The sequence below is a fragment of the Ciona intestinalis genome, chromosome 10, assembly GCF_000224145.3.
Source record: "Ciona intestinalis chromosome 10, KH, whole genome shotgun sequence".
Lineage (NCBI taxonomy): Eukaryota > Metazoa > Chordata > Ascidiacea > Phlebobranchia > Cionidae > Ciona > Ciona intestinalis.
This window is the reverse complement of record NC_020175.2, coordinates 1,357,106-1,372,408: the sequence shown is the minus strand read 5'-3', so window position 1 is coordinate 1,372,408 and position 15,303 is coordinate 1,357,106. Positions and strand designations below refer to the sequence as shown.

Genomic DNA, 15,303 nt, shown 5'->3' with positions numbered 1-15,303 from the left:
GTTATATTTTCGCCGAAATATTTTAAAATTTAATACTTGTATGATTCGAGTTATGACCCTCATACTTGTTTGTATTCTGAACCCTTCCCCGCACTTTTTTGAAGAAAATGAGGTTTCATTTTTTAGGTATTACGTAGCGCTATAACATATTCGAAGCTGGATCGGGAGAAAATTCTATAAATATATTTTTATGACGAATATTAATATTCAGTTATAAAAAAAAGTTGAAATTAATTTTTTTTTCGATGTGGATAACATGCTAGTGACCTACATAGATGTATGCGTAAGTTATATTTTCGCAAAAAAAATCGAAAATATAATATTTATATGATTCAAGTTATGATCATACTTTTTTATATTTAACATCTATCCCCGCACTTTTTTAAAGAAAATAATGTTTCATATTTTAGGTATCACATAGCGCTATAACATATTCGAAGCTGAATCGGGAGAAAATTCTATAAATATGTTTTTATGACGAATATTAATATTCATAATTAATATTTTTTCGAATTTTAAATTTTTCATTTTAGAATCGGTACCGCTAGGGTCTAGTTAGTACAGTGTCCAAATTTTAGGTTAGTGGTACCAGTAGAAGGTATCGAAAATGGCCGCTAGAATATCTGTATTCTAGGATCACCTTGGTGTAGGTAATGGGTTTGTAGCGGCCCGTCGTAATATTACGTCACACGAATTCTTTTGTCCCCAATATTGACCAAATGTTTGACGTCGCGTGCTAACTTTCCCACAACGCGGCGGATGCACCCTGCCGTTAACCGAGTTAGCGCCGAAGTTCCCAATTGTGTCCTTTGCATTATAACCTCGTTACCGCCATTTATCACGCCGGTTCGTCTGACACCCGTAATTCCTTTTTCCCAGTTACTGTAACTGAGTGTGCAGAACCGTGTGATTTCTTGCCAGCCAAAACCCTAGATAACCCAGACTAGGAAACGGCAAACGACAACTCCTAGATAACCTAGACAAGGACGTAGCTTTAGACACCCACGAGCGCACGAAGTCAACTGCAGATCACCTGCAATCAGCTCACAAACAATATACCAACAACGGGTGTCTAAAGGTTTAAGGCTCGTTGCTGCTACCATTGTGGACGTATGTATCCTTGGGCAAGACACTTAACGCCAATTGCTTTAACCCAGTGGTCACTAATGGGTTGTCCAAATTATCAGCCATATTTAAAAAAATGAAAAAATCCAAAAAAAATATCACCTACAAAGCAACATACATCGTAACTCGTAAGCTAGCACGAGGTGTATGAACACCCGTGTTATAACGACTGTCGCTTTCCGGCCACGCGAGGATAAAGTTACATTCATTCATTCATACTCGGGTGATGGGGACAACCAGTTACAACATATGTAAATGTGTGTGTGGGATTATTACTGTATGGCTGACAATTTGGACAAGACGTAAGGAATGACTAGTATGGAGAATTGCCATTAAGTATCGTAATTGCCGAGGGAAACATCCATTATTGCGTTGGCCTTACATGGAATTAAATTTTAAAAATAACAAGTTGAAGATAATATATATAGGAAACATCGCAGTGATAAAAATAATTCCAACCAATTGCAGCTGGTGCAAATCTAATGTTAAAGTTTTAAATGTCTGGGTGAACCTCTCTATATAAATCATCAGTACAAGCAATCGGGAACCTCGCCCCATTTCCAATATCTTCGATTTCTTCAGCGATATCATCCGTACAAGCCACGCTGAAGGTTCGATATTGGATGTGGTTTGGAATGCTATGTTTGTCGGAGCATTGAGCTGAAATCGTAAATAGAACCGCCATTCGGAGGAAGCAATAATAATGATATTCCTTTTTGTTTCTGTATTTAAAACATCGGTTCGTATATTATATTTTTATAAATTACACGCTTATATAATTTTCTTTTTACAGACCCCATTAAGTGATAATCAGAAAAATAGTGTTGCGGAATAATTCGACAATATCATCACGACTTTATAAAAACGCCCGTCAAAGCTGATTACTGTTTTTAAATATTAAAAAAGTATGTTAAATATAAGAACATAGTATAACATCAGGTATAAGAAAATGCGAAATAGACCCCTGCCTATTTTCTTCATGCTTAGGCTATATCTCAGTGTTTGTTTTACAAAACTAAAACTAGTTTTTTTGAGACAAAATCAAACTGTACGAAATATTCAAGGTTGTTTTATGAAGCTATGAAACTAGTTTAATCATTCGCACACGCAAACTAAAAATTTTCTTCGGCTTTACTATGATTTAGCGAGCATTAAAAATTGCATCTTAATATTTTACGGGCGTTTTATAAAGTCGTGATAATACGGTCGAATAATTCTGTAACCTTATTTTCCTGATTATCATTAAATGGAGGTCCGTAAAAAGAAAATTAAAAAAAGTCTCGTCTGACAAAGTGTCCAATCTTTCGCCACCCTACTATATTTCTCATGATTTCCATACTTGTCGTTTTCTCTAATCTGTACGAATTTTGTACTGATCGCTTATATGTACTTTGTTATGAAATATTGCCCTATGGCAACCCGACCTGTCTGTGACTCATCACGCGATACGCGAATACACTGGTCTTTACACCTTTTTATTGGAGACAACGGGGGTTTCCCCATCATACTAGTTAGGAGAGGTGGGGTTACCCATCATATCATAGCCTACTAGATACAACAAGCGAGCGCACTTCGCATGCCGTATACTGTGTACAGCCACCTTAAACGGTTCTGGCCGCATGGAAAAGAACAACTGTCTGACGAAGAAAAGAAACTGAGAACAACACACCACAAACTGAGCCAATTTTGTTTACCAGTCAGTCATTAATTTTTTTTATTGTTTGAACAAGCAACAACGAGCAGCGCGTTCTGAATTTACATCTCGTATACCTTCGCACTTGGGACATTTATTTATCCTTCGCTGTCATGACCAATATGTCGCTATATTGTTTGAGAAAAGAAAAAGGTTCGGCATTTTGCGCTGTACATAGGACTATATTTGGCCAGGTGTTCACTATATTTTCATTTCAAATCACCTTGTATGGTCATGGTTTATTTGATTTAAAAGGTGTTTAACGAAACTATTGTTTTTAGAGCAGATAGGAAGCAAAATGTAGAACACACGTAGGGCGGGGTCAAATACGAACTTTCCTGCAATAGAAACGCTGTTTTCCCGCAAAAGCGAATATCTACGACCCGAAGAGGTTTTCTTAAAAAGATAAGACTTATTTTGAAAATAACATTTACTACTGGTTAACAACACTAAGACATTGATACGTTGCTAATGTAAACTACAGTGAAAATGAAGCAAATTAATGAAAAGCAAAGCACAGTGGCAGAGTGGAATGAATAAACAGCTACAATGGAAAAGGTCAACACTTTCAATGACAGAAGGCCCTTTGCAATACACACAGTGTATAAAAAGCACAGTGTTGGTAGTAATGGTGGCACAGCAGGTAAAAGTCATCCAGGTAAAAACTCAAATCCAGCATTTAAACTTGAAGAAGGCAGCTAAGTCTGGGTCGTCAATATCTTTTCTATGAACACCAGCGTATATGTTTTTTAACATCTCAGTTTTAAACTTGGAATCCAGGATTCCCATGTATTTTTCAAGAACTCCTGAGATAAACGTTTGATAATAATGTAAATGCCATACTTACATAATTATATCCAGGACAAAATGTTTTTTTTGAGTAAGAAGAGCAAGAAACACATAGAGAAAAAATTATGTTACACTAAACATACGGTAAACATACAGTAGTTTCGTATTTGAAAAACTCCATACTGTATAAGCACCATATGCTTAGCAATACATATGGCAATTAACAACACACATTGAATTCTACTCACCTATCCCCATAACTCTACCCCACTTAACCATATGTTGAACAAGTCTTTGATCTTCATATTTCTCATGTTTCATCAAAATACTAACGATCTCACCGCTTATATAAGCGTCGTCAAATGAATCTTCTTCTCCCGAACTTGGAAATCTATAATGAAGTATATATGCATCAATGCATGTATATCATGAACATATGAAGTACATGTAATATGACCTGAAAAGGTATTCAAGGGTACATCACAAACTTTAAAAATTTACAACAACAATATTTAGTTTTTGAACATTTTTAACAAATTTAGCCACTATCCTACAGATATGAATTCTATATCTCGCATCACTTGAAATTGTGAAATGTCATTAGTTTTACGTTAAAGCAATCAGGGGTGCATGAGTTCATCGCAAAAATTTTAGGGGTTCACCAACCCAAAAAAGGTTAGTGTGCACTAGTGTAGGTATTAAAGGAAAGAGACAATTGTTATAACATGTCTAATCATACACACCTTTTTCACTTATAAGTTACCACGTATGTAATTTTGTTTAATATGTTAGAAACAAGGTAAATACCGGCAATAAATATCAACTGCGGCCAAAGGGTCCAAACGTACCAAGAGATCAGCCAACTCAATATAAGCGTCGTGTATCTGGAACACAAGGTTATTTACTATCAATTCATATTATTCTCATGCATCATGGCGTGCCACACTGTACGACCTCACCCACATAATAAAACAACACACGATTTTATTTCACTCACTTCAGGAGCCATCTTGATAACTTCTTCATATCTTGTTCGTGCGTTCGATTTTTCATCGTCAGTTCGCGCAAGGGCACGTGCGAGTCCAAGACGTGCATGATGTGTCACTCGGTTGATTGGTGCAGTTGCGCTTACGACAGGGGTGGTCTGGTGGAAGGTACGCCATTTTATTAAATGTTCAAGTGAATGTATAAAAGAATATAATATCCATAAACTATAAACTCACATTTGCTTTTAAAATATTTGTATTTTTATATAGTATACTCAAAAATTAAAAAAAAAAAAAAATACTTTATCTTTTCCTATACAATCATTTACAATAAGTCATACACCAATAGTTTTTTATTGAAGTCATATTAGGCTTATCACCTTTTCACAATAAAATTAAGTTATATTTAACTTTCAAATTAACCATAAAGTTAAAGAAACCCTCCTACTTACAGAAGCCACAGGTTGAGGAGAAGCCGCATCTTTCTCACATTTTGTATTAGAAGATGCAGCAGTTGGTGTCGCGGCTCCTCTTCCACCACGGGCAGGTGCCGCTCGACCTCTAGCTGGTGTAGCCCTGGAAGCTGCACGACCTCGTGCTGCAGCACCACGTGCAGGGGCCGGAGCCGCTCTTCCACGACCCCTCATGCCACCCCTCGCAGCAGGGGCAACTTTTGAAGCTTCTTTAACTTCTTGCTTTGGTTTTTCAGCAGCTTCCTTTTTTTTCCACCATTTCTGTTCTGAATTTGAAACCAAACTAAAAAATTCTGTTGTTTTTACTTTATTCAATTCTTAATTTTTATTTTATTTGTAAAATATTTAGGAAACTCAACCCAACAAAACATAGGAATATACACATATGTTCAAAACAAACTCTTTGGCCCCTCTGATAAATATCTCTATTACATTACACCTTGTACCTTTCATAACAGAACATACCTTTAATGTTGGGTGGCACGTCACCAGATGCTGGCTTCCCCTCCAAGTTAATACTGGCCTCCAAACTTTGCCTTGCCTCAAGTAAAGGCTGATGGTCTTGCACACCAAGTGCTAGGTTGTCATATATCATGAGTTGTGACATACCAAGTAGATATAATGATTCACTGTTGCATGGGTTGAGGGTGACAAGCTTCTGGGAGACCTGGGTGAGTTATACCATCATGGTTAACACTATATGGTTATACCACAGGTGTCTAACTGCAGCATTGAACACAGTTTTTACTTATTTTAAAAAATCTTGAGAATTTGTCACAAACACCAAAAATTTTCCACAAAAACAGTAAAATTGATGCAGGACACTAGTAGTCTATACTGGGGTTAGTAAACCTGGAACTAGCTGAGAAGATGCGAATTTAAGGGTCTAAACTGCTGCTAAAACCAATAACTGCAGTTGCTCAAATCCAGAGGTGCCTTATGGAATGTCTAAGTTGTCGGCCAAATTAAAAAAATAATAATTGCATTAATTCATCAAACAAAGGCACGCAAATTAAAACTCACTTTTTCTTGCAGTGAAAGAAGTTTATTATCCCTGGTGATGGTGCTTGCACGAATCATCGCTGACAAGTATCGACACCTCTGTTCGATCCACACGGTGTCACTAAGGAGCTCGCTTATCATGATCTCCAGCAACGCATAGTGGGCATCGAGAAGTAACCACTCTATCTGAGATTGAGAATATAAAAGTAATTAAAGTTATCAATGTAATTATGCCTCGTTAAAACACCCAAAATCAACAGATAATCTGCATATGACATAAACTATTTCTATATTTCCTTTTCAAATAATATAACATATACAGCATATATAACATAAGTTATATATATATATATATACCATACATAACCTACACATTTATTTATATTTTCAAACACGGTCAAGATCAGATTAAATAAAACCAAGAGACAAGGGAATTACTGCCCTTGCTGTTATGTGCTTATAACGTACACACAATGTAAAAAATATATTATTTGACAATATATGACATAAAGTTTATTTCATACCGTATCGAGATATAATTAATTAAAACAGCGAAAATTAAGCATAAGCAACAAAATATCAGTCGTTAAAAAGAATTATCGGCAATAACTACTTGTAAACGTTTTAAATCTAAGTGTTGTAACATGTCAACATAACTAAGCTAATAAAAATTTAGTTTTAAATAGACAGGTTGTGTTAACCTAGCACACATGAAACCTTACTACTATGTAAATATGAAACGCAAACAAACCTGTTGGAACAGAGGTCCTCTGTGGTATAATGAACATAAAGCCATTCCCGCGTGTAGGCAAACACTGTAAGTAGAAATACAAACAAATAATCAAGTGTTTAAATATAACGATGATATGATAAGACATTTGTGCAAGTCTATAGACCTAATAAATATTCACAAGTCCAGTTTCATTTCTATCTGCTTTAATTGCTCTTACACAAATATGTAATAGACAAAAAGAATTTTACTTTTTATTTCCCACTGAACCTATACTCAAAAAATTTGACAAAACAAGGAGTTTTACAATATTTATCTATTGTAGTGTGAGCCTGTGAGGTAATATTGTTACCGTTAGTTATCACCTCAATCCCATTTTCCCCATCAGGTTTTCAACAATTAACAATATCGTTTTAAAGTCGCGAGGATATGGTTATATATTCTTATATATTTTTATTTACTATTAAATTGGATAATAAAACAAAATGAAACATAGATCACCTTACCCCAACCTACTATATCTTTAACTTACCAATGATAAACATCCTTGGACGACCTCATCCCTTCAATCTTCTTCATCTTTAAATTATCAGCGAGCATGTGAAGTCCTCGGATCACCTGGATGTTGGTGAGACGGAAGATATCTTCAGCGTGGAGGTTGGTGGAAGATGAAGGGGTGATGACTGAGGAGGAACATTTAATGGCTAATTTATGTTAAACAAGGGTAACAACTTTCGTGCAACTGCCGGCCAACCTGAACTGTGCACGGTCTTAAGGACCGTAATAATATTAAGTGTTGTTGAATTGTGATGTAACAATGGCACAACTTTTACCACTTAAATAAAAGGCACAGTGTATTATAAAATACCGTGTTTATTGCTGATTAGTTATATATTCCATTAAAAAGAAGTTCCACAGTATGTAACTCGTAGGCTGGCAAGAGGTGTATGAACACCCGTGTTATAACGACTGTCGTTTTCCGACCATGCAAGGATAAAGTAAGTTACATTCATTCATTCATAACTTTAACAGAGTGAAAAAAAAATATCTTCTTTTAATTTGGTAGCACAGCCCTTAGGTTGCCAACCCCGATGTAAGTCTTCCAAGCACAATAATGAAATTGCCATAGAATTATTTTAAAAAAATCAGAGTCATAAAACAGCAACAGTTAATACATAACACAAACAAGCAATAATGTACTTGCTTAACTTACCAGATGTGTCTGCTTCTGTTTGCCTTCGAAGCAGCAATTGTTCAAGACCTTCATGTAAGAAGTTGATTGCTTCATCTGCTCTATCACCTGGCCCACTATCTTGCATGCATAATGCTAGACCAAGGAGGAACCTGGGTGGGATTGTACGTGTTATAACTAGATTGTGAGTATCAGGTGTTCACACCATGTGTTTCCGGTGTATAGAAAGACACCCTTTTTGTAACTCAACAGTGAGCATAAGATGTATAAATATACCATGTGTGCCTGGTGCATAAATAGACATCCATGGTGTAACTCAACAGTGAGAATGAGATGTATGAATATAGACATGTGTGTATGGTGCCTAAGAAGTCACCTATGTTATAGCTCAATAGTAAGCATGAGGTGTATGAATACACCATGTGTATTTAATGTAATATAACACACGACACCTATAAATTACGATGTCCTTCCAGCATAACATGCGTGTCTGGTACATATGAAGACACCCATACACAGCCCACAAACACACCTACACACCTACCCACCTACCTTGCCTCCGCACTAGTTGGCTTCAACCCAACAGCTTGTTGTAACCTCTCTACTGCCTCCTTGTGGTCCCCACGCTCGATAAGCATCCTCCCAAGGTGAAGGTTGCACAGATGATTGTTGGGATCAGTGGTCACAGCATCCATGTACTTGAGGTAAGCTTGTGATAATGGCTTACTTTCATCCCCACGTTGTAACGTAGATTTCTCATCCTGGATGAGATAAATAATATTATATCGATACCCGAAACCAAAGTGTCCCCGGCTTGACGCTGGACGACAGTGTTAACACTGATCGCGTATGTTTCCATGGGCAAGACACTTAGCGGACTTTGCTCCAACGCAGTGGTCACTAATGGGTTGTCCAAATTGTAAGCCATATCAAATAAAAATCATACACAAAGTTGAAAAGTGTGGTAACTCGTAAGAACCAAGGATAAAATATGCTGCCAATAATATGCGTCTGAGTGCGATGAGGTGTGGTGTTGGGGTAATGGGCCAAATCTGGCCTTAATCCATCATGTGGCATAAAGCCTCTCATCATTAGAATAGATGTTTTACAATGTAATAACTATTGGATTGTTTACAGAGTTTACAAAGTAAATATCTTGCCTGTAACGCTTGCTTAGACCTCCATGCATACAACATTTGAACATGATCTGCTTTACCAGATTGTCCACTCTCAAGTAAAGCCTTGTATTCCTCATCTATACCTTTCAGTTGTAAAGCAAGAGGTGCATTAGGTGGAACTCCACGTAACTTACAGATGGCCATGCATTCCTCTAATCGTGAACTATCCTTGGCTTCCTTGTCCAACCCCGCACCTATTGCTTCATCTTCCTGATATTAAATGTGTAGAGTTTGTTATATTGTTGTTGAATATATATTGTCACAGGATGCCAGACAGAAAAAAGTTACTGGTTTTATCGGTCTATACAAAGAATATTCACAGAATTAGATATCTGTGGCCTCTCAACTCTAAAAGAGCATTGTTAATTGTTAAAAACAAGATAAGAAAATATGGAATATTCAGCGCTATTGCAATCCCATCTTATCCCACAGTACTATACCTTTGTAGCAAGCCCATACATTTCATCCAACAAAGTTTGCTCCTCAAGAGCATGGGCCAACATCAGGTGATTTTTTGCTTCTTTACCTTTAGCTTTAATAGCTCCAGCAAATAAGACACAAGCTTGCTGTAATTCATCTGAAGGTGCTTGGCCTTCTGAGTAGGTGGATGGGTCACCTGCGGTAAAAGGTAAATATTTAAAATATACATATATTATAATTGGGGTTGCATAAAAGTAAATATTACAAAAATAGTAGATTCCAAAGTGGCAGGCCAATCTTGGATATTTCTACACTGCATTAATCAGGTGACATTACAATAAATTGGCTATGGTTGTTTAACCAGATGGTGAGTATAACTTAATAAACTATAGGTGTTTCAGTAGTCACTAGTGAATCAAGATGTTACCCAAAAAAAACTTGGGTTAAACTGAATTTTCTAATTAAATCTCACTGTATCCTTAACCCAAATAACACTTTAATAAAAAAGCCTCTTAGCTATAAAAGGGATATTCGAAAAACTTGTAAAAACAAGTGCATAAGATAACTGCATTAAACCATAGTTTCCAACAGTTTAAACACCTGGCGTTTTTGGTAGTTTACTTCTATAAGCCTTGCAATGCTTCTCAGCTTCCTTCAGCATAACATCAGCATTGCTACCACTAGCCATGTGTTGTAAACGCTTCTCCCAGTTTCTTACCTATGTTTGTAAACAGCTTATGTTTAAGGGAATGGACCATTACACGGTAAACATTGCATAAATTAAAGTAAAGTCTGAAATAGATATTCTGGGTATTTTTGTGATCATTTCAAAAGAAACTGCATATTATAAATGAATGCATTTTAACTATATATTAAAACAACATTGGTTATCAACTTAGGCGCTGAACTTTTTGCAGGAGAAGCAGGGATAGTCATTCTTTTCATCTTCATTAATTAATGCAACACAAGAGATTCCCAGAGCCGGCCTTGCTCAATCTGCCACCTCGGGGTTTGACACCCATCAAAAGAAGAGAAGAGGTGTTTAAAAATCCCTAATATAGCAACTAATGTAGGTTTGGTGAACAGTTCCCCTGCCACTCACCTCTACTTTATGTGACCACGAACTTTGGTTGTTTGCATTTGAGCTTTCAAACTCAGCTTTGTACCACGGTGTGTTGGTGACTTTATTTACATCAAGGTCTGTACTTGGTTTGTTTGTGCTGGTGGTGGCAAGTTTGGCCAAGTTGCGCAACTTCACTTCATCTTTTGCACCTGGTGTTTGTGTGGTTTTTAACATAACATATAATTTTATATACCTCTTCTAATACAACAGATCATATTCATATTATTTTTTTAAAAAATGAAAAAAAAGGGAATTCACAGCAAAACAACAGTTGTTAAAACATGCTATGGGTAAATAGGGGGAGGGGGGACATCAGTTAGAAAGCGTGGTTAAACCCGATTTGTGTACTACACTACAGCTTCGCAAATCAGTAAAACACTAAGCAGAATAAAAAATTTCATATTAATAACACATATTAATAACATAAACCTCACCTTTATAAGCATATACTGACAAAGCCACAGTATTTGAAATCTCCTTATCAAGTTCACTGTCAAGTTGTCTCCAGTCTGTAGCTAAGGGGGTTTCATCAAATGGGTTCGTTTTTGATCTAAAAGTGATTTTTGCATCACTACTTAACATGGTTATGCAAATAACACACTGATTACTAAAAGTTCCGAGCCATAAACTGAAAAAACTTTCACACAGAAAAAACAAAACATGCCATGGAACATGTTACAATGTAGGCTTTAATTGTAACAAATGGGAGAACATCTTAACAGCCAAGGTTAGATGCTTCTGACTAACGTTCACATATGCTGGGCATACGCCATTGTGCCAACATAGTGGAAAATGTCTCATTTTCTTGGTTACAAATGGAGCATATGAGACTGCAGCAAACTTGTTTACCTTTTATGTTTTAAAAATATTGAAAAATTAAAACAGCATCCTACAATAACCTATTGCTAATACTTTATTACTAAACTTATGATAGCTATAAGATACTAGAAAATACTTTAAAGTGTCTGGCCCACGGTTCTCATGGTTGCGCAGTTTTTTGCATAAGAATAAAGTTTTATGTCTACTGATGCTAAATTAACAGCTACTTTGTGAAAATTTTCTTTAATTTAAAAGATATGAAGGTTTAAAAAATCAAATTTCAAAGTTGTAAAAAAACGTCACTCGCGGGCACTGTGACGTCACAATACAATATTTCGTTTGTGGGGAAAACCCGGCCTATCAGCGGTTTACGGTTTATTGGTGCAGTTTTGATAGATAAGCAAATCAGAGGGTTTTTTTAAGGTATTAACAATACTTTAAATGGCTTCAGCAACTAATTGAAAGTTATTTCCTGGGTATCAGTGTATAACCACACAAAATAGCCTACCAAGCTTGGTGGAGAATTTCTTTTCGTTTTTTCCCCAAATGGCATAGACTATATTTATATCTATATAAGATATCTTATAGGAGTTTACCATAAGCCGAGTAATCATGCCTGATTGGTACTGTGTTTAAAATAGCAAGACAAGAACGACTAAAGCGATAATAAGTATATATATAGGTGTGTGTGTTTTCATTTTCAAAGGAAGAGTGGGGCATAGAAAAAAGCAAGCAACATTACATTGGTATGAATGCTGGTCAGTGGTCATCTCATATGTGTACTGCACATTTTACTTCAGATGGTTTACTATGATATGTTCCCATTAGGATATGCAAAGAAACGTGTTCGGATCATGTAAGCAGCATTTATTTGGAGAGCGCAGAAGAAAAAAATCCAACATCTGGTACAAGCGTTTTTTATTCAAAACAATGAAAATAATGCAATACTTAAATGTTTATTTCTAGAAATGTTGAATGAAAACAACATAACCCTTGCATGAATCACATTTTGTATGAAACAAGACCATTCATAACTGAATGATGAAATATTCTTGCAATTTGCAAATATTGTTGAACTTCCACTATAATGTTGTTCACTTATACTTTTGATCAGTACTGATGGAACCTTTCTGTTTTCCATTTCCAGTCATTTTTTAACCAACAGACTTATTAAATGTCACACTTTTTTATTAAATGCTATTCTTAGTCAACCCACCAAATTGTATTTTTGATTTTCTCAGCTTCACTTGTTTTACATGCTAGCCAAACTTGGCCTGTCTACTTTCCCAACACTTGCTGGAAGTACAGGTTCAAAGGCTCAATATACCTATTGCTAGTGGACTAGGATCTTCACTTATGTCACTTCTTCAGATAAAATACTTCTACCTGACTATACATCACGATCACACACTTTTACATTATTGTTAAATGACAAATTTAAATAATGTACTGTAATACACTTACAAACAATTTAAAAAAAACACGTTAATTTTAAACTAAAGTCAGGCCACGGCAATACCTACGCATATTTCTTAATTTAAAAGTAACAGAAAACACTATGTCGACGGTACACTCTGTTTTGCTGCAAACATAAATTCATTTTCTGCTAGCAAAGCCTAAATCAAGTGATCGATTAGGAAAGATCGTGACGTAATTTACACCATAGTGCCCGCGAGTGATGCAACAATAGGCGAATTTTTTTGTACTTTTTAAACATTTTTTTGGCCAAACTAATTATTTTTTCTTACAAAAAAATACCACAGATAGAATTTATTAAGTGTAAATTTTCATTTAAACCCAACTTGTATGAGCGTGGTCCAGACACTTTAAAGCATCTTGACTTAACCAATATTAAAAAAAAATTGAAAAACATAATTGAATCTTAATGTACACTCAGGACTCAGGAGCATTTTAACCAACTGATGAAATATGTATTTAGACATCCTACCTTCTAGCAAGCATATCCATGCAAGGTTGTGACATTGACAGCTCTGTATCTATACCTTGTATGGACACTGGGTTATACATGGGTGTGAGAAGCATGGGACATTCATACTTCATGCTCAGCTTTGGATCTTTAAAGGTAACTGGCCACGGAAACTGCTTTCTTAAAACTGTGACCACGTATTCCTAATGTAAAGAAAATGAAGTATATATCCGTCATAGGTTTGAATTTTTTAAATAGAGTTCCATTGTTTTTTAAAACGTCAACCACATTTTAAAATTTTAAAAGTATTTTAACAAATGAAATAATGTCACAGTATAACTACCTTGGTAAAGTGTCAACCCCGATTTTCTAAAAAAAGTTAAAAACGCAACGTCCTGGCACATTATTAATTCACCTGCGTTTTACTACCATCCACTGAACCAACTGCAACCACAATCCTTGTTTCACCAAGTTGTAATGGTAAGGTGAAGCTTTCATTCGACCCTGACACCACAACACTACATTTCTTGTCGGGGGCGACGGGTTTTACAGTGATTTCTTCAGTTATGCTGGGTACAGTGGCTGAAACAAACTTCTTGGTTAATTTAAGACAATAGAAACTTTAATGATCGAGATGCTGATGTGTTCTCAGGAAAGACAATAAAGGTCATATAACGCATAACAGCATGCCAAGGATCTGGATTTAGGTTGGCTATAACATCTCATTAGATGTTTGTGGCTTCCACATAGGTAGGCGACAAGACTGACAAGTGCTTTAATAGTAACACATAGAAGATCTTCCCTTGACAGCCAAACTAAGGATAGATTAATGGTAAAAATACCACTACATTTTTTGATTTATCCAATTCATTGAATACGAATTATCAGGACAGCCTCACTCACTTACCTATGTATTCAAAACAACCCATTGAAAATGGTGGCATCAGTTTTCCCACTGATAGTGAAAGTTGGTTAAGTGAAGCATCAGAAGCTGATAATCTTTTGATGCGGATCAAATAATTCTTCACTGTCCCATCTTCCGATGAAACCTCGATCCGGATCTCAGTGACTCCTCCTTCTAACAAAGGAATCGATTTCTCTCCTCCTGCTCCCTGGACCATAAAATGTTATGAAACATATTATGTGTTTTCAAATTTGAAACAAAGAAATAAAGTGGAAGTATGTAAGAGTTATAAAAGTTAATGAGAATTGATAAGCATGGTGATAACATGGGTATGCAGAATACATAACATAATTTGATATTTATCTCATTGGAACAGTAACAAAAAGTATATCAACAGCAAAATGCATTTTTAGCAAAAGTTTAATAGAATAATGAAAGTTTATCAAACAAATGTAAAAGGTTAAATTTGATTGGATTTAGACATAAACTTGTATACGACTACATTAAACAGACAACAACTTATAATAAGCTGCTAAAGCTAAAAAACAACATAGGTATATATTTGAAATTCAAATTTTGAATAGCCCATGTTAAAAACCTAAGAATATCATGAGAAGAAACATGTGAAACTCACAAAAACTTGGTAAGAAGCACCGCTGTCGCTTGTCATGCAATCCACTTTAACCTTTTCCACACTGCTTGGCACGGTGGCTTCATATTCCGTTGTGTTGCGATTAAACTTTGGTGACAATTTAGCAGGGGCTGCAGATAGTTTCTCCAAATCACAATCATCCATATTTACGACATGCAAAAACTAAATCTAATTTTTGTTCACAAACATAAATTTTATATATAAAACAGGATATACAGTTTGACAAATAAAACACTAAATTCCATTTGCTTTACATGTTGTTTAGGTAAGGTAACCAGCACTGAAATACT

At 35.7% G+C, this 15,303-nt stretch overlaps 1 protein-coding gene and 1 long non-coding RNA gene across 2 annotated transcripts in view; one reads left to right on the top strand and one right to left on the bottom strand.

Moving 5' to 3' along the window:
* LOC113474638 overlaps positions 1-1,119 on the top strand; it is a 2,805-nt gene extending 1,686 nt beyond the window's left edge. Inside the window, exons 2-3 of the long non-coding RNA XR_003396323.1 lie at positions 651-657; positions 1,079-1,119. This is a non-coding gene — a long non-coding RNA (uncharacterized LOC113474638). The remainder of the gene's footprint in view (positions 1-650; positions 658-1,078) is intronic.
* Positions 1,120-3,003: 1,884 nt separating this feature from the next.
* LOC104266112 lies at positions 3,004-15,188 on the bottom strand. Its single transcript, XM_009861620.3, has 20 exons — positions 14,996-15,188; positions 14,365-14,569; positions 13,873-14,039; positions 13,479-13,660; positions 11,146-11,261; positions 10,691-10,860; positions 10,189-10,306; positions 9,609-9,784; positions 9,151-9,378; positions 8,543-8,751; positions 8,012-8,142; positions 7,331-7,481; positions 6,820-6,883; positions 6,090-6,254; positions 5,532-5,733; positions 5,046-5,332; positions 4,605-4,751; positions 4,415-4,491; positions 3,856-3,998; positions 3,004-3,624 (listed from the first exon to the last, which is right to left on the bottom strand). Exons 1-20 carry the CDS (start codon positions 15,155-15,157, stop codon positions 3,485-3,487), a joined length of 3,240 nt encoding a protein of 1,079 aa, XP_009859922.1. The 5' UTR covers positions 15,158-15,188; the 3' UTR covers positions 3,004-3,484.
* Positions 15,189-15,303: the final 115 nt, after the last annotated feature.